Source organism: Typopeltis vanoorti, chromosome 7, assembly GCF_054136105.1.
Source record: "Typopeltis vanoorti isolate ZY-2024b chromosome 7, IOZ_Tvanoo_1.0, whole genome shotgun sequence".
Lineage (NCBI taxonomy): Eukaryota > Metazoa > Arthropoda > Arachnida > Uropygi > Thelyphonidae > Typopeltis > Typopeltis vanoorti.
In genome coordinates this window covers 57602297-57629538 of record NC_143555.1, presented here as the reverse complement: position 1 = coordinate 57629538, position 27242 = coordinate 57602297, and the positions used below count along the sequence as shown (strand labels likewise).

At 36.9% G+C, this 27242-nt stretch overlaps 1 protein-coding gene across 1 annotated transcript in view; it reads left to right on the top strand.

The window, feature by feature from the left end:
* Nucleotides 1–27242, top strand: part of cutlet (chromosome transmission fidelity protein 18 homolog) — a 347064-nt gene that overhangs the window by 49464 nt on the left and 270358 nt on the right. The window contains exon 6 of the mRNA XM_090395883.1: nt 12700–12867. Coding sequence (XP_090252009.1) covers nt 12700–12867 — 168 coding nt within the window. The remainder of the gene's footprint in view (nt 1–12699; nt 12868–27242) is intronic.

Sequence of the window (27242 nt, the reverse complement as noted above, 5' to 3'; positions counted from 1 at the left end):
TGGATGTCCACTTACCATCATTAATTGGGACCAAAAAAGAATAGAAACATCTGAGTAAGTGAATTTCATAATCATTGAGTAATGTGGACTACCTCAAGGGCTCACTTTAGTAAGTACGGGCATGGCAAACCCGAGGTATCAGATGCTGGACCATGTCTTACTTCATGTAATATACATCTGTTATATTATTCTGTAGACACTGGTCTCTCCCCTTCTTTCTTTGCTTCTTTCTCCTCTCCTTGCTTCTTCCCCCTGATGCTATTAGAGTATTCAAGGGCTAGAGGTGAATCTTTCCTATCTTGCTAAGTCATTTCGTCTTATGCAGCCACCGAAGGAGGCAAGCTAGCCTCAATAGGTGCCAGTCTCAAGCCCGGATAAATGGCGAGGATTGATGTTAGGAAGGGCATCCAGTCGTAAAACTTCACTGCCAGCTCTAGCTATGATATGAGTCAAAGAGAAAATGATTTAAGGGCTAGGGCATATCCCTTAAGCGACGCACAGCCACATCGCCCTACAGCTGCGAGAAGTGGACGAGGGCTACCGTATCAAGGGCGGGTGCAGTTAAAGAAGCGAACCCAGCAGGTGGAGAGGATGTTGCGAGTGGGAACACTGAATGTTGGAAGCATGACTGGAAGGGGAAGAGAGGTGGCAGACATGATGAGGAAGAGGAAGTTGGACATTTTGCGTGTGCAGGAGACAAGGTGGAAGGGGGGGGAAGGCAAAGGAACTGGGAGATGTATATAAATTGTTCTACTCTGGAGCGAATAACGAGGGAAGAAACGGTATAGGAATTGCGGTGTGTGGCAGAATGAAGGGTGAAGTACTGGAAGTGGGTAGAAGGAATGACAGGATCATGCGAATGAAATTGGGTCTTGGAGAAGAGCGGGTGGTCGTATTATTTGTATATGCCCCACAAGTTGGCTTTACAGCAGAGGAGAAAGATGAGTTCTAGAACATGTTAGATGAAGAAATGAGGGAACTGGAAGAAACGAGCATGGTGATTGTCGGAGGAGACTTGAATGGACACATAGGTAGACAGAATAGAGACTGTGAAAGGGTGCATGGTGGCCACGGAGTGGGAATGATGAACCAGGAAGGAGAGAGGGTTGTGGACTTTGCAGTAGCGTTTGATCTGGCAATTGTGAACTCGTTTTTCTACAGGAGGGAAGAACATTTTATAACATTAGGAGTGGTAACAACAGTTCACAAATTGACTACATTTTGACTAGAAGAAAACATCTTAAGGTTGTGACAAATTGTAAAGTAATTCCAACAGATCAAGTGGCACAGCAACACCGACTGCTGTGCGCAGACTTTAAAATAAGATCGAAGATAAGAACCTCTGGAAGCCATGGGATGAAGACAATTAAGTGGTTTTGTTTAAAAGAAGAGAGTGTGAGGAATCGTTTTAGGGAGAGGGTGTTAGAGAGGATTTCGGATGGACTGGAAAGTATACAAGATTGGTGGAAACATAATTCAAAAGTAATCCTGAGCTGTGCAATCGAGGTGCTTGGTGAGGCATCTGGAAAGATTAGAGAGCTGAAGGAGGGTTGGTGGTGGAATAATAATGTACAAGTGGCAGTGACAGCTAAGACGAAGGCAAAGCAGAAGTGGAATGAGTCAAGAGTGGAAGAGGACAGAGAGGTGTACAGAGAGAGAAAGCAAGAAGCCAAGAGAGTTGTGGCACAGGCAAAGGCCATGGCATATCAAGATCTGTATGATCAATTAGAAATGAAGGAAGGACAGAGAAAAATTTACCAACTAGTGAAATGTAGAAATAAAGCAGCAAAAGACATCTTACATGTGAGGCAGATCAGAGATGCTGAAGGAAGAGTATTATGGAGGGATGTGGACATAAGAAACAGATGGAGAATATACTTTGAGGGACTTTTGAATGAGGAAAATGCAAGGACTCACAGAGACCATGAAGAGGATGAGGAATAGAAAATCAGTGGGCCCCGACAGGATTCCAGTGGAGGCATGGAAGGCACTGGGGGAAGAGGGAATTGACCTGCTGTGGGACCTGTTCGTGAAAGTTTGCCAACAGGAAAATATACCCGAGGAATGGAGGGATAGTACTCTTGTCCCCATCTACAAGGGTAAAGGGGATGCACAAGACTGTAAAAATTACAGAGGAATAAAGTTGATGTCCGACACAATGAAAATCCTAGAAAGGGTTCTTGATGGAGGATTGAGGAAGGAGGTGGAGATTGCAAAGGAACAATTTGGCTTCATGCCTGGTAGATCAACAACAGTGCTATCTTTGGGTTATGGCAGATTATGGAAAAGTTTTGAGAGAAACAACAGGAGCTACATCTGGCATTTATTGATCTGGAGAAAGCATACGATAGAGTGCCAAGGCAAGAAGTCTGGAGGTGTCTGAGGGAGAAGAAGGTTCCAGAGAAATATGTCAGGTTGGTGCGGGAGATGTATAGAAATGTGAAGACAAGTGTTTGGACCTGTCTGGGACAGACAGAAAGTTTTCAAGTAACAGTTGGCTTGCATCGAGGGTCAGCATTAAGTCCGTTTCTATTTAACATTGTGATGGAGGTGGTGACGAGGAGGTGAGAGAAGATGCGCCTTGGACAATGTTGTATGCAGATGACATCTTGCTGTGTGCAGATTCAAGAGAAGAAGTGGGAACTAAACTGGAAAGATGGAGAAAAGTACTGGAGGAGAAAGGTATGAGACTGAGCAGAAGTAAGACAGAGTATATGTGTTACACAGTGGGCAGTGGCCAGGAGAGAGATCTGGAGCTGGAAGGAAATGTCATCAGAAAGGTGAAGGACTTTAGATATTTAGGTTCAACAGTGGAAGAAGATGGAGGAGCTGAGAAGGAAGTGGGATGTAGGATACAAGCGGGTTGGAGGAACTGGAGGGAGATGGCTGGAGTGTTATGCGATAAGAGGGTGCTGATCAAGCTGAAAGGCAAAATCTATAGGACAGTGGTGAGGCCAGCTATGATGTATGCTATAGAAACTGTGGCCCTGAGGAAAAATAACATCAGCAGGATGGAAGTAGCAGAGATGAGAATGCTTAGGTGGATGTGCAGTGTGACCAGAAAGGATCGTCTGAGAGATGACTATGTGAGGGGAACAGTGAAAGTTATGAACTTAGGAGCGAAGATACAGGAGGCAAGGTTGAGATGGTTTGGTCATGTGATGAGGAGGGAGGACGAATATGTGGGAAGAAGGGTCATGCAGATGGATGTGCAAGGAAGGAAGAAGCGTGGGCAGCCAAAGAAGAGATGGAGGGAGCTGGTAGAAGATGACTTGAGTATGAAGAATTTGGATGTGGTGACAGCCCAAGACAGGAGGATGTGGAGGAGATTCATCATCAACAGTGACTCCCACTTAAGTGGGAGAAGCTGCAGAAGAAGAAGAAGATTGAGTAATGTGGACCAGTTTTCACTCCCATAAAAATTACCTAAATTCTTGCTTTATGTTACTTTATATATAGTGATGCTTCAGTAAAGAATATGGCATCCTTTTTTAAGAAATATTTTTCTTAAAAAAGGATATCATTTATTAAGAAATGTTTTCTTAATAAACGATATCCTTTTTTCAAGAATATATACAGGGTATTTCAAAATTATATATACACACACTTTAAAAATATATTTCATGAACAATGTACACGATTTTAATTTTCTTAAGCACATTTTAAAGCTAAGAGCTACACTTCTTTTTTTTCATAGTAACATTAATTAGATTAAATATTCAAAATGCCCACAATTAGCATGAACTGATCAAAAAACTGTAAACGTGATTTTTCAAGTATCTCAATGGAAAAAAAATAAATATAATAAAAAAATAATCCAAAGAGATGAGATCTGGAGATCTTGGAAGCTATTCAAAAGTGTTTCCCTTGGTGACCTATCCAGTGATCAGGAAATTCATTGTCAACCTGCACTGTTCTATGATAATGTGGAGGATGCACAATCTAGTGATGAAAAAATGCATCACCAAATAGGCTATTGGTACGAAAAGGGCAATCATAATGGGAGACTTTAATTATCCAAACATTGATTGAGTAACAGTAAAATCTCATGAGAAGTATGAAACCGAATTTATCAAGCTGTTGTGAGACAACTTCCTCAAGCAGCATGTGACAGAAGGAACTCTGAGTCATAGTTTGGTAGATTTGATTATAGTGTCAGAGCATGTTTCACCTAAATACATAACTATTCGCATCCGGTTGGTTACAGTGATCGTGCATTACTAACTTGGAAAGTAGCTAAAAGGTTACACGCTGAACTACAAAGCAGGAAATTATGACCAATTGAGGAGCAATGGTATTGGTTGTTGGAAGGAAAGAATATTGATAGTACATAGGAGGCATTTAAAAAAATACTAAAATTATGCAATATTAGAATGTGTCCTGGGAGTTTGAGAATAAATAAGGTAGGAGTCAAATGGATGTGTAATAAGTAGGAGATTTGTTAGAAATTGACAATGTGGAAGGAAGACTGTGTGCATAAGATAATGTCTATTACGAAAATTATAAGGGACAGGCCAGAAGAGTCACAACTGTTGTATGGAAAGCTAAGTATGAGGATGAAAAGAAACTAGCTCTGCAAGCTAAAGAAATTCACAAGAATTCTGTTGATATGTAAAACAACAGAATTCACAAGAATTCTGTTGATTTACATATCAACAGAATTCTTGTGAATTCTGTTGATAAGTAAAAGAAAGAATGGATATGAAAGAATAGTTGTTATGAATGCAGATAGTGTGAGGAATGGAAAGAATGTATGGTAATTCCATTGCACAAGGATGGTACAAAGACCAATATATCCAGCTATCGACCAATCAGAATCTCAGGAGTGTGGTGAAGATTTTGGAAAAATTGTTTAGGACTCACATTCAGAAATGAGTTGACAGTGAATCTCTGCTTTGCAATGAGCAAAGCTTTTGACAGAATACAGCATGGAAGACTGTTGCATAAATTGGAGAATATGGGTTTGGATTATAAAATATTAGTATGGATAAGAGGATGGCTGATTGACAGATATCAAAAAATGGTATACGGGGATAGGAGGGGACGAGAGTCTGCAAGATTTAAGGTGACCAGTGTTGTGGCACAAGGATCAGTCCTTAGTCTACTGTTATTCAATCTATACATTAATCTGAACATTTGACAAGTGACATACAGCTATTTGCTAATGATGCAAAGATAGGTAGGATAATCAGGAATGCTGCTGATATGCAGGACTTGCAGAATGGTTTGAATAGGCTGGAACTCTGAGCATGGGAAAATGGATGTCAGTTCAGCATCAGTAAATATCAAGTCATGCACTTTAGCATGATTAGATATCCAATGGCATATCATATTGGATGAGATTATGCTAGAAGAAACTAATCAGGCTAGAGATCTTGGAGTGTTAGTAGATAGGAAGTTGAAGTTCAGGGGCCATGTATCAAAGATCACAAATATTACAAGATTTCAGGATTGCAAAAGATAATTGCAATCCTGAAACGAATTTTCACATGTAAAGATAAGGATGTTATTTTGCCACTTTACAAGGCCTTAATAAGATCTCATTTGGAGTATTGTGTGAAGGTCTGGTTTCCATTATGAATCTGATACAGTGGATAGAGTGCAAAAGGAAAGTGTTAAAAATGATATCAGGATTGTGGAATACTGATTATGAAGACCAATTGAGAATTTTTAGACTGCAGACACTAGCAAACAGGAGAAAGACAGGTGATATGATTGAGACTGAGAAACTTCTGAAAGGATCATACAAGATTTCAGTTGATGGAATTTTTCATTTTATGGAGGGTGGGGAAAGGACAAGATGGAAGCTGAGAATGAATGCCTCTAAGAGGTGGCGGGGGGAGGGCTAGATTTTTCTTTCATAGAGTGGTGCGTGATTGGAATGGATTGCCATTGGATGTTGTATGCAAGCAGTGTGTAACAATAATTCAGCAAGAGGGACATGGGATATCAGCATGGATGCTAAATGAGTGTGAGCTGAACTGGCTATTCCTTTGACCAGGCTGTATAATTTGAGTCTCAGAACAGTGAAGATTCTGCAACAGTGGAAAGAATGCATGTTAATCCCATTGCACAAGGGTGGAGCAAAGACCAGAGTAGCAACTATTGACCAAACAGTATCTCAGGAGTGGTAGTGAAGATTTTAGAAAAGTTGGTTAGGGCTTGCATTTGAAAATGGGTTGACAGAAAATCTCTATTTTGCAATGAACAGCATGGGTTTACTAGAGGAAGGTCAAGTTTTAACAACTCGCTCACATTCTATAATAATGTTACCATTGAGCTGAACAAGGGGAATGCATGATACTTTTGGATTTTGCTAAGTTTTTTGACAGAATACAGCATGGAAGACTGTTTCATAAATTGGAGAATATGGGATTGGATTATAAAATATTAGCATGGATAAGAGGATGGCTGACAGACAGATATCAAAGTGATATGTGGAGATATGAGTCTGCAAGATGTAAATTAACCAGTGATTTACCACAAGGATCAGTCCTTGGTCCTCTGTTATTCACAGTCTGTACATTAATGACAATGGGGAAGGATTTGATGGGTAACATACAGCTATTTGCTGATTACAAGGATAGGTAGGGTAATCAGGAATATAGCTGATATGCAGTACTTGCAGAATGATTTGAATAGGCTGGAATTATGGTCATGGGAAAATGGATATAATTTCAATGTCAGTAAATGTTAAGTCATGCACTTTGGCGTGATTAGATATCCCATGCTGTATTATATCGGTTTGATTATGCTAGAAGAAACTGATCAAACTAGGGATTTTGAAGCGTTAGCAGATAGGAAGTTCATGGGGCCATGTAGCAGAGATTGCAAATACAACTCAAAAAATAATTGCAATGCTGAAATGAACTTTGACATGTAAAGATAAGGATCCCTTTTTGCCTCTTTACAACGTCATGATAAGACCTCATTTGGACTATTGTGCACAGGTCTTGTCATCTGGTTTCTGTTGTGATTTCTGATTCTGTGGAAGGAGTGCAAAAGAGTGTGTTAAAAATAATATCAGGATCGTGGCTAACTGATTATGAAAACCAATTGAGAAGTTGTAGGCTGCAGACACTAGCAAACAGCAGAAAGAGGAGTGATATAATTGGGACTTACAAAGTTCTGAAAGGGCCATACAGGATTTCAGTTGCAATTTTTCATTTGATGAAAAGACAAGAGGGCATCCTTGGATGCTGAGAATGAATGCCGCTAAGAAAGGGGTGAGATATGTATTTTTCTGTCATTGAGTGGTTTGTGATTGGAATGGATTGCCATTATATGTAAGTAGTGTGAAGGAATTCAAGAACAAGTATGATAGCTGGTGTGTGTGTAGTATGTTGCCTCCCTTGATGAGTCCACGACATTCTGGAGATCTGACTCTCTCTTAATAATAATAATCTCTGAACGTGCATAAAAATTTTAACCATTAACAGTGCCGTTGAATCAGTAAGATCTAATTATTCCACGTAATGAGATTCCCATCCACACAATGATTCCACATACATTGACCTCCTTCTGAAAGGTTACTTGATGATTTTCAATATCTCATTTGTGATGATTTACATGGCCATTAAGTTTAAATGTAGCCTCATCGTACCTTACAATGAAATCTTGAAAAATGTGGCTCTCTTTTTGAAAGTATCATTCAAAATTGCAGTCTGCCATGTGGTTCATTTTCTTGGATTGCATGCAGTAAGCAAGCTATAAATGGTTTATGTCTTAAGTTCTTCATTATTCAAAAAATACTTGAATATCTAAAAGTTAATTCTCTTGAACATCGTTGATTTTCTTGGTGAGCATATCATTGCATTTCTTGCTTTTTTATCATTTTTATTATTTGTTGAAGACCTTTTCCTCCCAGACATTAAGGTATTGATATCTGAATTTCTCAAATTTATCATTCGAATGACTAATTGTTATACATGTGGGTGTTGGTCCCATGTTTTATTCTTTTTTTCTTTTTTCGATCATGCTGAACTTTGCAGGGAACTAGGGCGAACAGCGAAAAGTCAGCTACTGGAACAAATCCTGAAACACATCCCGACTCAACATCACAGAGTTCAAGATAGGTACTATCAACATAAGAAGCCTGAATGGCAAAGAAATGGAACTAGCAGAAAAATTGGATAAGTAATAGGAGTGACTGAACAAGACAGAAACTGGTAATACCTTTCAAAGCAATAAATACAAAATGTAATATGCAGCAATAACAATCAGTGAAAAGAAGGAGTAGTTTAGTATTCAACTCTAAATATGAGGCTAAACTTCTTGAATGACAGGCAATATTAAGTAGAGTGATGTGGGCAAATATCAGAATGGGAAATTGGACAGTGGAACTTATTTGTGTCTCTGGTCCCACAGAAGGTTCTACTAAGAACTGGAGGAATTTTTTAAGACTTTAGAGAAAGCAACTGACACACCAAAAAAGGAAAAGTTAGTGCTTGTTGGAGATCTAAACAGCAGAGTAGGAAATGATTGTCAGACATACAGAAATATTTTGGGAAAATTTGGAGAAAAGATCAAAGCTAATAATAATTGCAAATACCTCTTGGATTTCTGCTCAGGACATGGACTGGTTATTACTAATACAATGATCCAATATAAAAATGTGCACAAATCCACATGGAAAGAAGAAACAAGGAATAAGAAAAGTCTTGTTGACCAAGTTACTGTTGATGGCGATGTTTTCTCATTGGTGCAGGACATGAGTGTACAGGGGATTTGAAATTGGAAGTGATCACCATTTAGTCTTGAGTAGGATAAAATTGAATTTTATATTGAAAAGAAGAATATGTAAGAAAGTTTTAAAGCGAATAAAAGTTGAGCAGCTCTCAAATGTGAACTATAGACTAAAATGCACAAACATTATTCAAGAAAAAATGAAATGGTTTGTGAACAGGAACCAAACCTTGAAGATACAGTAGCAAATTCCCGAAGAAAACATTGATTGATTCAGCCAGAGAGGCATGTGGTGAGGTTGTCTACAAGGATAGAAAAATCAGAACTCCATTGTGGACACAGGAAGTTAAAGAGGCAGTGAAAGAAAAGAAGAAAGCATATCAAAAGTTCCTGTCAAATAAGTCAGCCTGTGCTCTTAGAGAATACAGAAACAAATTTAAGAAAGCTAAAGACTTTGTAAAACTAGCTAAACAAAAGTCATGGGTAAACCTTGATAAGAACATAGAAAATAAATAGCAGGAGGGTGGCATAATATTCTGAAGGCTGTTGAAGAAGCTCAGAAATAGAGGCTGTAAAAGGAATTAGAGATGATAAAGGCGACATGAAAACTGGAGAAAAAGATATTCTTGATATATGGAGTAATTACTTCAAAAAAATGTTAATTGAAACAAACACAGTGGTCAACAACACTCAGCAGCCAATGCAATGAGGAATACATATTCATACTTGAAGTAGAAAAAGCCATCAAGTCTGAAATGTGGAAAGGCAGCTGGAATAGATGATATTTGACCAGAAATGCTCAAAAATGCCTGGACTGAGGGAAGTATTCCAGATGATTGGAGTAGAGCTCTCATAGTACCCATATATAAAAAGGGAAATAAAACTGAATGTGAGAATTACAGAAGTATTTCCCTACTGAGTGTTCCTGGTAAGATTTATACAAGATTACTCGAGAAACAGTTGAGAGTTGTGGAAGGGAAGCTTGGTGAAGAATAAGCTGTATTCAGGCCAAATAGAGGCTGTCAGGATCAGATTTTCACTTTATAACAAATAGTTGAGAAATCTTGGGAATATAACAAAGATCTGTATTTATGTTTTGCAGACTTGCAAAAGGCATATGAAAAGGTACCAAGAGAAAAGCTATTCAAAACACTACAGTTATATGGTGTCAATAGGACATTATATCAAGCAATATTTTGTCTTTATTTGAGTTGTGAGTCAGCAGTTAGAACTTAAGGAAGTACACGAAGATGGTTTGATGTTAAGTCTGGTGTCAGACAAGGATGTACATTTTCCCCTCTTTTATTCATTATCTATATGGATTAGGTTATGAATCAAAGTAGTATTAAACCTGATATGAAAATTGGAGATGTCAGTCTCAGCTGTTTACTTTATGCAGATGTTTTTATACTTTTAAATAAATCCAGTACAAGTCTGCAAGATTACCTGAATAAATCGAATAACTGTTGTAATAAATTTGGTATGAAAATCAGCAATAACATGATAAAGACAATGAAAATAGGCAGAAGCATTGAAAATATCAACTGTATCATGAATGGAGAACTTATAGAGCAAGTTAAACATGTCAGCTACTTAGGCACAATTTTTAGGGAAGAATATTAAATATGGAAATTGACAACGGAATCAATAAAGCCAGTATGATAAGAAGTTAACTGAATAAATTTAAATGGAATAAGAGAGAAATTAGTTAAAACACTAAATTAGCTGTATACAATGCAGTGTGTTCAAACCAATTTTAACTTATGGATCTGAGAGCTGGTTTAGAAATAAAACACTTGACCAAAGACTAGAGACCACAGATATATGAGAGTCCTGAGAAAGATTAGGGGCTATGAACAGATAGCATCAATGGCAATATCATATTTAAAACGAGAATATTAGGAAAGAACTTGACATTGTTAGCATCCAGGAATGTGTTAGCAGAGGTAATCTCAAGTGGTATGGTCACTTAAACAGAATGGGAGAGGAAAGATTAACAAAAGTAGGGTTCTCTTCCAGGTTTGCTTGGAAAAAGACCCAGAGGAATACCAAGATATAGGTAAAGGTAAATAGGTATACAGTAAAAAGTGCCTTAGAAGACAGGAAGAACATAAAATCTGATAATGTTGGAGTCTTGACAGATAACAGATTGATTTGGAGGAAAATTGTTGATAGGAAGTTAGTAATGATGTAAGTTTTCCATGTAGTACTATCATCATGTCCTCTTCACCCCATGATGCTACATGTCAGGAATTTGATGATGATGAGTTTTTTCCTTTCTTCAAAACTTAATTGAGTATCCTCCATTATTTTTCATATATTTGAAAAATAAAACAAAATTACTTCATTGTGAAAAAATTGTCTATTGCTTAGCTTTAAAATGTGATAAAGAAAATTTAAATTGTTTATGTTGTTCATGAAATATAACTTTTTAAAGTGTGTATGCACAATTTTGAAACACTCTGTATATTGCTAAAATAAACAACTGTATATATTACACTTGAATAATAAAAAAAACTTTAAAATATAAAAAATAAATTAAATTTATATGAAAAAATATTTTTTGGAATCCTATTTAAAACGCCAAGTAGCACTCAAAAATAACTATCTGTTACATAAAAAAAAATGTTAAATCAATTTAAAAACAGGCACATATGTGCTATTTTCAGCTTGTTGAATGTGATACTAAGTGCCATATTGAAATCTATAGATTTTTAGATGCACTGGTTTTACATTTGTTGGAAACCATTTTGCTAGCATTGCTTCTATTTTTGTTTTGTTGGTGTGTCATAACTGGGTTTGCACTTTTTAAGTGTTGTGTGTTTTACTAGTATGAACATGCTGAATGCTTTCATAAGACATAGTTGTCAACTTTACCACTTAAAAAAAAACAGTTTAGCAATGAAACTGCTAAAACAGTAAGTTGTATAAGAGATCTAAGATATTTTTTGATGAATCTGTACATGGTAGTGAAAATATTTGTTGTTTTTTCATGCTCAACATACATGACAGCTAAATCTTTTCTAACTTCATAAACTCTGTAGACTTTTGTAGTTCATGTAAGTGATATAAACTGTAATCAGTATTATAATAGCTAATCAATGATAGTTATACTACTGTCTTTTGAAGCAAACACTGCCAGGTATTTCAGGATTAAATAGTGTAGCCAATAGCCAAATAGCTATTGTTTATTTTATTTTATCGCCTTTGGTCACTATGAAACATACAATGAATATAGGAATTAGACAGAGGAAAAAACTAAGTTATGATGGAATTGATGCTTCTGGAATAAACTGTAGGTTATAGCTAGTGCTTCCAGTCATTTGGCATTATAGTTTGCTGCTATGAAAGCAGTCCACCAAATGTCAACTTTTAAATTAATTGGGCTCTAAAGAATGATTGTGATTCCTTGTAATATTATAAAAAAAAACAAAATACCAAAACAATCACTTGACTACTACACTGCTACTACAACTGTTGTAAAGTGAGCATTTGCTGCGTTCTGGAGGAAATTTAATTGCTGCTTACCTGACAGGTGGAAATGTAAGAGGTTCTACTTTATTTTGAAGGTCACTGATTAACTATTTATTACAGTTAACTTTTTATATTATTATTAGTATATACTTGTAACTATAATTCATTACAGGCAAAATCTGTTAAATGACAGTAATAACGGTGTACCCTCTGTATTGTGTACTGATTTTGACTTAAAGTGGAATCCAAATTTCTTGGACTTCTGCCATTCTGTTCTGATTCTCAATTATGATAAAAAGCTTTAAAAGTATATTTCTTTATGTAAATTTGTATATGTGAAGGATGCTATCAAAAAGTAACAGATGTAACACAAGTTATCCACAATGATTGCTGTCCTAGTCATTAAGTATTTAGAGCTTTCTTGGTTAGCAAATTTCGTATTTTAGATAGGATACATTTCTGTTGATAAATAGTGGAAAAGCATTAAATACTGCTTGGTTTACTTGTGATTTACAAACAGTCACATGTTTTTTTTTTTAGTATCAACAAAAACTCACACGTGGAAACAATATTAATACAAATGAAGAATCTGAAAGAGAAGATCCAGCTGAAGAGACAAATGATTTAACCAGGAAAACTGAAGCAGATAGTGATCTTTGGGTAGAAATTTATCGGCCCAAGCACTACATGGAATTACTCAGTGATGAGGTATCTGAGATTTTTATTTTATTTATTTATTTTGTAAGTATAAAAATATTACAGTCTATTCTCACTACAACAAACTTATAAGGACCACAGAAAATAGTTTACTATACTGAATTTCCTTTAGAAATTGTGTCTGTGGAACTTAGGTAGTTTATTATGGCGAGAAAATTTATTATTGTGTTTTACTGAAGAGAGAATTGACTGTAGATATTTGTCATTTCTGAAGCCTTAACTCAAGTTTTTATTATTATTATTTTTTAATTAAATAACGTTTTTAAATAAATTATTTATTTAAAATTTTTAAATGAAATCATTGAAAAATAACATGATTTAAGAAGAATATGTTGCATTTGCTACTTTGTTTAAATGATTTTATTTTTCAAAACTTAAGAAGACAAAAGTTCATTAATAAAGGAATTTGGGATTCAAACATTAACATAGAGCTAATCATTAGACACACTGGACAATCAAAATAGTACAGGACAGTGCATTTTATGTGAATTTGAACAATCGGAATTTTAAATAATGCAACGACAATCAAGGAAAAGAAGGGGTAGCCATAGTATTCAACCGAAATACGAGGCTAATCTTCTTGAATGGCAGTCAGTCTCAAGTAGAGTAATGTGGGCAAATATGAGAATGGGGAACTGGACAATGAGACTTATTTGTGCCTATGGTCCCACAGAAGGTTCTACTAAGGTAGAAGTGGAGGAATTTTTTGAGGCTTTAGAAAGAGCAACTGACACAATGAAAAATGAAAAGTTGGTCCTTGTTGGGGATCTAAATAGCAGAGTAGGAAATGATTGTGAGACATACAAAAATATTTTGGGAAAATTTGGAGAAAAGAGCAAAGCTAATAATAATGGCAAATATCTGTTGGATTTCTGCTCAGGACATGGACTGGTTATTACTGATACCATGTTCCAACATAAAAATGTGCACAAATTCACATGGAGAGAAGAGGCTAGGAATAAGAAAAGTCTCATTGAATATGTTATTGTTGATAGTGATGTTTTCTCCCTGGTGCAGGACACCAGAGTGTACAGAGGATTTGAAATTGGAAGTGATCACTATTTAGTCTTGAGCAGGATAAAATTGAATTTCATATTGAAAAGAAGAACATGTAAGAAAGTTTTAAAGCGAATAAAAGTTGAGCAGCTCTCAGATGTGAACTGTAGACTAAAATACACAAAGATTATTGAAGAAAAAATGAAAGAGTTTGAGAACAGGAATCAAACCTTGGAGAATCAGTGGCAAACTCTGCAGAAAACATTGATTGATTCTGCCAGAGAGGCATGTGGTGAGGTTATCTATAAGGATAAAAAAATCAGAACTCCCTGGTGGACACAGGAAGTTAAAGAGGCAGTGAAGGAAAAGAAGAAAGCATACCAAAAGTTCCTGTCAAATAAGTCAGCTTGTGCTCTTAGAGAATATAGAGACAAATGCAAGAATGCTAAACACTGTGTAAAACTAGCTAAACAAAAGTCATGGGAGGACTTTGGCAAGAATATAGAAAATAAATATCAAGAAGGTGGCAAAATATTCTGGAGGCTGTTGAAGAAGCTTAGAAATGGAGGAAAGGGTGCTCTAAAAGGAGGTAGAGATGATAAAGGTGACGTGAAAACCTCAGAAAAATATATCCTTGAAGTATGGAGTAATTACTTTGAAAAATTGCTAAACAAAACAAGCAATGATAGCCCAGTGGTAAAAAATACTCAACAGGCATACAATCAGGAATACACATCCATACTTTGAAGTAGAAAAAGCCATCAAAGGCTTGAAATGTGGAAAGGTAGCAGGAGTAGATGATATTCGACCAGAAATGCTGAAGTATGGTGGTATAAGAGTCTTACAGTGGCTGCACTGCATAGTTCAGAAAGCCTGGACAGAGGGACGAATTACCGATGACTGGAGCAGAGCTCTCATAGTACCCATATATAAAAAGGGAAATAAAACTGCATGTGAGAATTACAGAGGTATTTCCCTACTGAGTGTTCCTGGCAAGATCTATGCAAGTATACTTGAGAAACGGTTGAGAAGAATTGTGGAATAAAAGCTTGGTGAAGAACACACTGGATTCAGGCCAAATAGAGGCTGTCAGGATCAGATCTTCACTTTACGACAAATAGTCAAGTAAGCATGGGAATATAAAAACGATCCGTATTTAAGTTTTGTCGATCTGGAAATGGCATATGACAAGGTGCCAAGAGAGAAGCTATTCAATATGCTGGAGTTATATGGTGTCAATGGGGCATTATATCAAGCAATACTTAGTCTTTATTTGAGTTGTAAGTCAGCAGTTGGTGAAGTTACAGTTGGTGAAGAACACACTGGATTCAGGCCAAATAGAGGCTGTCAGGATCAGATCTTCACTTTACGACAAATAGTCAAGAAAGCATGGGAATATAAAAACGATCCGTATTTAAGTTTTGTCGATCTGGAAAAGGCATATGACAAGGTGCCAAGAGAGAAGCTATTCAATATGCTGGAGTTATATGGTGTCAATGGGGCATTATATCAAGCAATACTTAGTCTTTATTTGAGTTGTAAGTCAGCAGTTAGAATTGAAGGAAGTACAGGAAGATGGTTTAATGTTAAATCTGGTGTGAGACAAGGATGTACATTATCCCCTCTGTTATTCATTATCTATATGGATCACATTATGAAGGAAAGTGGTATTAAACATGATATCAAAATTGGAGATGTGAATGTCAGCTCTTTGCTTTATGCGGATGATGTTATACTTCTAAATAAATCTGCTACAAGTCTGCAAGATTCTCTGACTAAATTGAATAGCTGTTGTAATAGATATGGTATGGTCAGCAATAAAAAGACAAAGACAATGACAATAGGCAGAATTGTTGAAAATGTCAACTGCATTGTGAACGGAGAACCTGTGGAACAAGTAAAACATTCCAGCTACTTATGCACGATTTTTACTGAAGATGGTAAATTAAATATAGAAATAGACAACAGAATAAGCAAAGCTGGTATGGTGGGAAGTCAATTGAATAAATTCATATGGAATAAGAGAGAAATTAGTCGGAACACTAAATTAGCTGTGATATGAGAGTCCTGAGAAAGATTATAGGCGTGAACAGATGGCATCAATGGCAATATCATATTAAAAACGAGAATATTAGGAAAGAACTTGACATTGTCAGCATCCAGGAATGTGTTAGCAGAGCTAATCTCAGGTGGTATGGTCACTTAAACAGAATGGGCGAGGAAAGATTAGCAAAACAAGTGTTCTCTGCCAGGTTGGCAGCAAAACGACCTAGAGGAAGACCAAGATATAGGTGGATTGATACTGTACAAAGTGCTTTAGACGATAGAAATATAAGATCTGATAATGTTGGAGTCTTGACAAGTAACAGACTGATTTGGAGGAAAATTGTAGATAGAAATTAATGATGTAATTTTTTCATGTAGTACTATCATATCCTGTACACCCCTTGAGGGTACATGGCAGGAATTTGATGATGATGATGATGCAATGTAACTCAATATAACGGACTAATTCGGGCGAGGGAGTGTCGTTAAATCTGAAAGTCCATTATATAATAAAGTAGATTTTCCAAATGCATATGTTAAAAAAATTGAAAAATTAGCTAATTTACATGTTTTTACTTATGTAGAAACTTTTATGTAATTAAAATTAAGTACTGTATCTATGAAGAGTTTAATTTCACAGAAATGTTTTCTATACGTATTATTGCTTATAACCTCACCATGGTTTTGAGATTCTAAAAAACTAGTCTGCGATCTATATCGAAATAAATAAACAAACATCACATATTATCACAAATTTTTTAATTTTGTTTTTGTTATTTTTAATGTTCGATAAAGTTTGCTTTTTTATGCCATACTGCTCACACACATATGAGACACAGACACTCCGAATCCAACTTTTGTATGACTTCTGATTTTTGATTTAACATTAAATTAACTCTTTTTCGTTTGTCCATATTTTAAGGTTAGGGTTACAAAGATATGTTTCACCATTCATACATATCTAATTTTAAATTTATGTTGAATAGGTCTATAAAATGCATACGTACATAAACCATTCACCGTGAGTAAACAAATGCACACTACTGGACGTGGCTTAGCACACACACGACAGAACATCTGCTGGCACTCTTTAAAACTTCTGCAGAAAGTCAGGGCACACGACAAAAGAACCAATTACAGCTCGATTGCCATGATCACGTGCTAATCATTTGGTGACATGTTTTATGAGCGGTGACTCATTTATGTCAGCTAAATTACTAGTGTTTTTCCAACATATGCTGTCCTATTTGCCAAAATTTGTTAAAAATAATAGGAAATTAATAACAAAAAATAACCTTTAATTTATTTATAATCAAATCTTGTTAAAAGCATTTGCTTCGCCCTACTACAAGAATAAATCACCACTACACACGTTCTGCTGGCCGACATAAACAAAGCTATTCTTGTGCTAGAGGAGGAGCTTTCTGCCATGCTGAACCATGACCTTTGGCCAACTCTCTACAATGTCTCATGCGTTTCAGTAGTGAAAGAATTAAAAAAAAATACGATGTCAGCACATCAAAAAATTTGAAAGAGAACTCTACCTCCGATACTCAACTACCACTCAACACTGTAATCATTCTGTCTTCCATTACCTTGAAGCCTGAAGCACTCAGCTCACTTGCATGAGACCATAATTTTGCCATAACTCCTAAGAAAATACCTGCCAAAGTAATAATGATTCAGATAGAATGTGGTATCTGCAACCTTCCCATCCATATTTCGAACAATATCAGAGTGGATGTATCTGGTGTTCTTACCAAAGCAAGACCACCAAAAACCAACCTAGCCAAAGGAGAATATAAAGCTCTACAAGAAATTAAGAACAACAAAGAAATGGTAATCACGAAAGCAGATAAGGGAAATGCCACTGTGTTTCTCAACCAAACAGACTATACAGGTAAGCTTAATGCTTTGTTGTTAGATTGGTCTACCTACCTCCGTATTGAATATGATCCCACCAGCTCCCAAATTAGTATGCTCCAAAGGTTACTTCTTGGCCTGTAGAAGTTACCAACAAACTAAAACCTTTTAACTCTAGATTCCCCCCCCCCCCTGAATATATGGACGTACAAAAATACATAAACAAAATGTGCCATTACGTCCCATAGTGGATGGCATTGATTCCCCCACATAAAAATTAGCTAAACATTTAGCCAAAGCGCTTGCACATTCTACTGGCACTGGCAATACCACCATGACACATAAAAAAAAAAAAACTCAGCCCACTTCAAAGCCAGTATAGAAAACCTCTCACTCCAACACACTGACATAATTGTCAGTTTTGACGTCTCCGCCCTATTCAGAAATATCCTACTCAAGGATACCTTAGAGCTTATCCAAGCAAAATTTCCCCCTGATATCTCAGCCCTATTTCAGTTCACAGTGAACTCAGACTATTTTGTTTGGCAAGGAAAATTCTACAAACAGATAAAGAGGACTGCCATGGATTCACCACTCTCCCCACCCCTGGCCAACTTCTTTATGGAGACTTTTGAAGAAAAAGCATTAAGCTCAGCCCCCACAAAAACCCACTGTTTGGCTATGCTACATTGATGATGTGTTCGCTGTTTGGCTGCATGGCTCAGATGCACTCCACACCTGCTTAACACACTTAAACAACCGACACCCCAGAATCCAGTTCACCTTGGAAAAAGAAAAAAACAACAGTGTGATTAATCACCTGCCTGATGGATCCTTGGCTTTCTCTGTTTACAGAAAACCAACCCATACAGGCAGATACATTCACCAACAAACTCACCCTCCCCCCCCACAACAATATGGGGTTATAAAAACCCTGTATAACAGGGCAAAATTAATCTGTTCAGATGACAATGCCCTAACCACTGAACTAAACCACACATCCTTAACACGTTCTTAGCCAATGGCTACAACCCCCAAAAAATATTAAAACTAGTCAAACCCCCCCCCTTTCATAACGAAGATAACACTAAATCTATCACCATTCCCTATATCCAGGGTGCCTCTGAAAAGTTAACCAAAATCTTAAAAAAATATAACCTGCCTTCCTGTTACAAACCATAAGAAATTGGCATCCCTTATCCACTCCACCAAACACCAGTCACTTCCCTAGACCTACCTGGAGTATACCAGGTCCTTTGCAGCTGTAAACTGTCCTACTATGGCCAAACAGGCAGGACAGCTAATGTCAGGATATCAGAACACAAAAACTACATCTGGTTTCACCAATACAGCCACTCTTGGCTTGCTGACCATCCTCTGGATACTCATAGAATACGCTGGGAGAAAGCCACTTACTACACTGCACATATTTAAATACGAAAGATTGTTCATGGAATTAGCCTCAGCTCTAAAAACTTTCCTTTCCAAACCTCAACAAATTTGGGTGCATAAGACTGTCCCAAATTTGGGAAGTTTGCATCCTGAGAACATCAGCCCAACAGCCAAGACAACCCTGCTAGGGGGCACCTTTAGGACTCTAGGAACAACGTTAACTTCTCTCTTCTGCCTCATTTGCTTGTTGTTAGTGCCTGTGTGCATGTGTAATAGTTTTATGTTCCCATGAAGATGGTGATGTGACATTGCTGAAATATAGGAAGTATTGATTAAAGTTTCTTTTAATTAATATTCTAGTATATGTAATTGGGGTGCTTAAAGGAATGCAGAGAACTGACCAGGGCTTCTGACCTAATGTTCAATCCTCACCTTCTCATGGTACACCTTGTTGGTTATCTACCTGGATACTGAACGAACGAGGATGGGCTGGCAATTTGGGATTTAGCCAACCAAATTGTAATTCTTATTGGCTTAAATCAAATTAAAAAATGATGGTACTACAATAACAAAATTTCATGCCGGCTGGGGCGTCGCTCGGTTAAAAAAGGCCCCCGTTGTTTTCACCAGTGAACCACGGTGAACAGCGAAAAGTCAGCTGCTGGAACAAATCTGAAAAAACACCCCTGACTCAACATTACCAGAGTTAAAGATCAGCACTATCAACATAAGAAGCCTGATTGCCAAAGAAATGGAGCTAGCTGAGGAATTAGATAAGTACCAGATCGACATAATAGGGATGACTGAAACAAAAAAGACAAAAACTGGTAAGATCTTTCTGAGCAATAAATACAAAATGTTATATTCAGGCAATGACAATCAAGGAAAAGAAGGAGTAGTCATTGTATTCAACACTAAATACGAGGCTAATCTTCTTGAATGGCAGGCAGTCTCAAGTAGAGTGATGTGAGCATATATCAGAAGGGGGAACTGAACAATGAGACTTATTTGTGTCTATGGTCCCACAGAAGGTGCTACTAAGGTAAAAGTGGAGGAATTTTTTGAGGATTTATAGAAAGCATCTGACACAATGAAAAAGGAAAACTTGGTCGTTGTAGGGGATCTAAATAGCACAGTAGGAAATGATTGTCAGACTTACAAAAATATATTGGGAAAATTTGGAGAAAAGAGCAAAGCTAATAATAATGGCAAATATTTGTTGGATTTCTACTCAGGGCATGGACTGGTTATTACTAACACCATGTTCCAACACACAAATGTGCACAAATTCACATGGAGAGAAGAGGCAAGAAATAAGAAAAGTCTCATTGACTATGATATTGTTGATAGTAATGTTTTCTCCCTTGTGCAGGACACCAGAGTGTACAGAGGATTTGAAATTGGAAGTGATCACTATTTAGTCTTGAGCAGGATAAAATTGAATTTCATATTGAAAAGAATAATATGTAAGAAAGTTTTAAAGCAACTAAAAGTTGAGCAGCTCTCAGATGTGAACTGTAGACTAAAATACACAAAGCATATTGAAGAAAATAATGAAAGAGTTTGAGAACAGGAACCAAACTTTAGAGATTCAATGGCAAGCCTTGAAGAAAACCCTGATTGATTCAGCCAAAGAGACATGTGGTGAGGTTTTCTGCAAGGATAGAAAAATCAGAACTCCATGGTGGACACAGGAAGTTAAAGAGGCAGTGAAGGAAAAGAAGAAAGCATATCAAAAGTTCCTGGCAAATAAGTCAACTTGTGCTCTTAGAGAATACAGAGACAAATGTAAGATAGCTAAACAAAAGTCATGGGAGGACTTTGGCAAGAACATGGAAAATAAATATCAAGAAGGAGGCAAAATATTCTGGAGGTTGTTGAAGAAGCTTAAGAATGGAGGAAAGAGTGCTGTAAAAGGAGTTAGAGATGATAAAGGTGACATGAAAACAGGAGAAAAAGATATCCTTGAAGTATGGAGTAATTACTTCGAGAAATTGCTAAATAAAATAAGCAGTGATAGCATAATGGTAAAAAACACTCAACAGGCATACAGTCAGGAATACATATCCATGCTTGAAGTAGAAAAAGCTATCAAAGGCTTGAAATGTGGAAAGGCAGCAGTAGTAGATGATATTTGACCAGAAATGCTTAAGTATGGTGGTATAAAAGTCTTGCAGTGGCTGTACTGCATAGTTCAGAAGGCCTGGACAGAGGGACGAATTCCCAGTGATTGGCGTAGAGCTCTCCTAGTACCCATATATAGAAAGGGAAATAAAACTGAATGTGAGAATTACAGAGGTATTTCCCTACTGAGTGTCCCTGGTAAGATCTATGCAAGTATACTTGAGAAACGGTTGAGAAGAATTGTAGAAGAAAAGCTTGGTGAAGAACAAGCTGGATTCAGGCCAAATAGAGGCTGTCAGGATCAGATCTTCACTTTACGACAAATAGTCGAGAAAGCATGGGAACATAACAGAGATCTCTATTTGAGCTTTGTAGATCTGGAAAAGGCATATGATAAGGTGCCAAGAGAGAAGCTATTCAATATGCTGGAGTTATATGGTGTCAATGGGGCATTATATCAAGCAATACTTAGTCTGTATTTGAGTTATAAGTCAGCAGTTAGAATTGAAGGAAGTACAGGAAGATGGTTTAATGTTAAATCTGGTGTGAGACAAGGATGTACATTATCCCCTCTGTTATTCATTATCTATATGGATCACATTATGAAGGATAGTGGTATTAAACATGATATCAAAATTGGAGATGTTAATGTCAGCTCTTTGCTTTATGTGGACGATGTTACACATCAATAAATCCGCTACGAGTCTGCAAGATTCCTTGACTAAATTGAATAACTGTTGTAATAGATATGGTATGAAGGTCAGCAGTAAAATGACAAAGACAATGAAAATAGGCAGAATTGTTGAATGTCAACTGCATTGTGAATGGAGAGCCTGTGGAACAAGTAAAACATTTCACCTACATAGGCATGATTTTTAGGGATGATAGTAAATTAAATATGGAAATAGACAACAGAATCAATAACGCTGGTATAGTAGGAAGTCAACTGAATAAATTCATATGGAATAAGAAAGAAATTAGTCGGAACACTAAATTAGCTGTATACAAGACAGCGTTCAAACCTGTTTTAACTTATGGATCTGAGAGCTTGGTCAGAAGTATCCTGAGAAAGATTAGAGGCATGAACAGATGGCATCAATGGCAATATCATATTAAAAACGAGGATATTAGGAAAGAACTTGACATAGCCAGCATCTAGGAAGGTGTTAGCAGAGCTAATCTCAGGTGGTATGGTTATTTAAACGGAATGGGCAAGGAAAGATTGGCAAAACAAGTGTTCTCTGCCAGCTTGGCAGGAAAACGACCCAGAGGAAGACCAAGATATAGGTGGATTGATACACTGCAAAGTGCCTTAGACGACAGAAATATAAGATTTGATAATATTGGAGTCTTGACATGTAACAGACTGATCTGGAGGAAAATTGTAGATAAGAAGTTAGTAATGATGTAATTTTTTCATGTAGTACTGTCATATCCTGTACACCCCTTGAGGATAGGGTACATGGCAGGGTACATGATGATGGTATACGTAATTTCCTGAAATAATTTAATAGTCATGTATTACCAATGTATATGCTTATCTACAAGAATCTGTTATTTCAATCTTGCTAAACACTTGTTACATGATCAATCCACCTAAACCTTGGTCTTCCTCTGGGATTTTGTTTTTTTTCTTGCTATCCTAGCAAAAAAAAGTGCTTGTTTTGCTATCTTTTCCTCTCCCATTCTGTTTTTAAATGACTGTACCACCTTAGAGTTGGATATTCTCACACATTTCCAAATAGTAACGATATCAAGTTCCTTCTTAATATGTTTATTTTTAATGTTGTTCTGCCATTGATGCCATCTCTTCACTCCTCTAATTTTTCTCAGAACTCTCATATCTACATGTTGATTATTTTTAATGCTATAGATGAGAACACAGACTGATAAGAAATTAACTGTTTATTAACTTATTGCTGATATTTTGCTGGTATGCTATCCAACATCTTCAGAGCACAAAAACCGTTTGTCACAGAACACGAGACAACAACAATCCAGTATGACAATGGGACTAGTTAGAACTGTTGTAATATGCAACACAAAAAGTGAAGTCCTAATTAGGCGCCATCTGTGTTGAAACAAAAAAAAAAGAAAAAAAGAAACAGAGAGAGAGAAAAAGCATGTATTAGTTTGGTCTTAAGATGACTGTCTCCCAAATCTTTGGCAAATTTATACAGCCATACTTGTTGAGGCTTGGAGTATGATTCAAGGCTTTTGTTGATTCCAAGAACACCCTCTTTGACTTGTAAAAGCTTCTGTGCAGCACTTTTGTTTTTTTATTTCCAATCCATCCTCTATTCATGGGAATCTAGTGCATGGTCTGCTAGACCTGACTTGCCATAGCCATAGTGCTGGATATGTTTTTTATGTTCATTGAAGCAGATGTCTACAGTTCTTCCTGTCTGTCCATAATAGGCTTTTTGACATGAACAGGGGACTTCATAGACTCCTGGATGTGATAAAGGAGAGATTCTGTCCTTGGGTGAACAGATGAGAGTTGCCAATTTCACATATGGTTTAAATACGGTGCGTAGTTATTGTTTGTTAAGCACCCTAGATATCTTTTCAGATGTGCCTTTAATTTATGGGATGGTGACAGTTTTGTTGTATTCTTCTGTGATAGCCAGTGAGGGAATTTCTGGGGAGCATTTAGTATTTTGTCTATCTTATGGGGATTATAGCCATTTCCCAAGAAGGTGTGATGTGAGTTCAGCAGACTCATTAGGACTTTAGTCTTTGTGTTGCACATTAAAATTGTTCAAACTAGTCCCATTGTTATACCGAAAATTGTGATTGTCTCGTGCACTGTGACAAACCGTTTTTATGTTTTGAAGATGCTAGGTAGAATGCCAGCGAAATATCAGTAATAAGTTAATAAATAGTTATTTACTTATCAATCTGCGTTCTCATCTATACTGTTAAAAATAATCAACATATACGATGAACACATAAGCTTTCCCACACGTTTGAGGATTCTCATATCTACGGTCCCAATATTTCATCGATGTTTTATTTCTGACCCAACTCAGATTCATAAGTTAAAATTAGTTTGAACGCTGTCTTGTATACAGCTAGTTCAGTATTTTGGTCTGTGTGCATATGTATGATAGATATCTTTGCCATCCCTTCTAAGAGATTCCAGCAGACATATTTTAAAAAAACACACACACATACACAAACTGCTTGGAAAGAAGTCAACGAACACTGTATGACGTCGATAGCAATATCATATTAAAAACAAGGATATTAAGAAAGAACTTGACATTGTCAGCATCCAAGAATGTGTTAGCAGAGCTAATCTCTGCTAACTCTCCCATTCTGTTCAAGTGACCATCAGGTGGTATGGTCACTTGAACAGAACAGGAGAGGAAAGATTAGCAAAACAAGTGTTTTCTGCCAGGTTGGCAGTAAAAATACCCAAAGGAAGAGCAAGATATAGGTGGATTGATGCAATAAAAATTACCTTAGAAGACAGAAATATAAAATCTGATAATGTTGGAGTCTTGATGGATAACAGCTTGATTTGGAAGAAAGTTGTTGATAGGAAGTCAGTAATGACGTAAGTTTTCCATGTAGTTCTATCATAATATCCTCTTCACCCTATGATGCTACATGTCAGGAATTTGATGATGATGATGAATGAATTATTCCTTTCTTCAAAACTCAATTGAGTAACCTCCATTATTTTTCATATATTCGAGAAATAAAACAAAATTACTTCATTGTGAAAAAATTGTGTATTTTTTAGCTTTAAAATGTGATAAAGAAAATTTAAATTGTTTGTTATTCATGAAATATAAATTTTTAAATGGTATGCACAATTTTGGAACACTCCATATACTGCAAAAATAAACAACTGTATATTACACTTTAATGAATATCACTTTAGATATTCACAATAAATCTCATCTCATCATCTCATCTTCCTTATACCCTCTTTTACCTTGCGGTGTCGAGGGTCCATTGATCATCGGACCTCACTCCGTTTACAGGATAAGGTGGTCAGCCTTATGGCCCGGTGTATCCTATGGCCTGTAGTGTTGAGTTCTCAAGGCCAGTTTGCCTGCTTTGCGGGATGAAAACCCCCAGAATAAACTGGAGAAAAAAACCTGCTGTCCACGCCCAAGACTGGCTAACTTGGCTATGGCTGAGGAAGATCCTTCAGCTCCTCACGTCACCGACGGGAATCGAACCTAGGACACTCCTTCCCCAGGCATATGGTTGCGAAGCGCATAGCCACTAGGCTAACTGCGCAGACGATAAATATCATCCGCGATATTTACGATAAATAAATTCACAATAAATATCACTTTCAAAAAAAATAATAAAAAAATGTATATATACATTGCTTGGAAAGAAGTCAACAAACACCATAGTGTGAGGAGATGGCACCCACCTTAATAAGATGTAAGGATCTCCTTTCACTGTGATAACTGCAGCAATCCTATGGGGCACACTTTCCACAAGTATACAATAGCGATCAATGGGAATTTTGGACTATTCTTCCTGTGGGCATGTAATGAGGTCTGGGACTGCTGTGGGGCAGACCTTCTCTTGACCTAATTTGACTCTCCAGTTCATTCCACAGATGTTCAATAGGGTTAAGATCAGGGCTCTGTGGAGGCCAGTCGGTTGTGCCATTCATGTTCACAAACCACGCAGTTACAGCACAGCCTTATGACATGACGTATTGTCTTGCTGAGACAGTGGTCAGTTCTTTAGAAATGCCACAAAGAAGGAAGGTTGCATTGTCCAGAAAGTTCAGATACTTGGAGTAAAGTGTTCATGGTACCACAGATATCCAAGGCCTGGATGGCCGAGTGAATAGCGTATTATCCGCTCTCCAGCTGAAAAGCTGTGGGTTCGAATCGCACTGTGGGCATGGATGTTTGTGATTGTCTGTGGAAATACCAGTGGTGGTAGATGGCATTGGTGTAGTTGCGGTCAGTTGGTGATTGAATGGTGAAGACAGAATTGTAGAGCAGGTGCCCTCCCTTGATGAGTCCTTGGACTTCCTGGAGATGTCTACTAATAATTATAATAATGGTTGGCCGAGTGGTTAGTGTATCCACTCTCCAGTCAAAAGACTGTAGGTTTGAATCCCGCTGTGGGCAGGGATGTTTGTGTAGTAGATGGCGTTGGTGTAGTTGGTGGATTGATTGGTGGAGACAGAGTTGTAGAGTAGGTGCCCTCCCTCGATGAGTCTTTGGACTTCCTGGAGGTATTACATAATAATAATAAGACAGCTTTCCATGCACCATGTTGTATGCCCCGGTTCGGAATGCTTTTGTGCAGATTCGTGTTCCAGTTGATGCCTGGAACTCCACATTCAGCATGTCAGCCGATGAATGGTGGTTTTTACATGTTATCCTTCATAGTACATATTATATATTCCTGTTGTATAAATATAATATATTTATGCAACAGCATGTCAGCCGAAATGGTGGTTTTTACATGTTATCCTTCATAGCACATATTATATATTCCACTCTCCAGTGGAATATATTATATATAAATATATATAATATAATATATATAAATATATTATATTTATACAACAGGGAATATATTTATAAGTTATAAGCTTCTAGATATATATTTATATCTATGTGCCCTCTACTCTAGGTTATAGGGGAAAACCCTATAACTCCATTTCACCAAGTTTTAGAAAAGCCGAGTTAAAGTTTTGAAGTCTCTAAAAAAATCTAAATATGAAATGGTAATTAATTATTTGAGACATATTTTTTACAACATTGTTTTATTGAAATATAACATTCATATAGCATTTTTGAACATACAACTACATTTATTGCCAATTAATGAAAAGAATATGTAAGCAAATGGTCAAAGGTCACTGATACAAAGTTAGGTTCTTTAGAGGCTCTCTCTTTATCAGATGTCTTGGCACTGTTACATTCTGCCTTCCGTTTTAAATTTTCTTG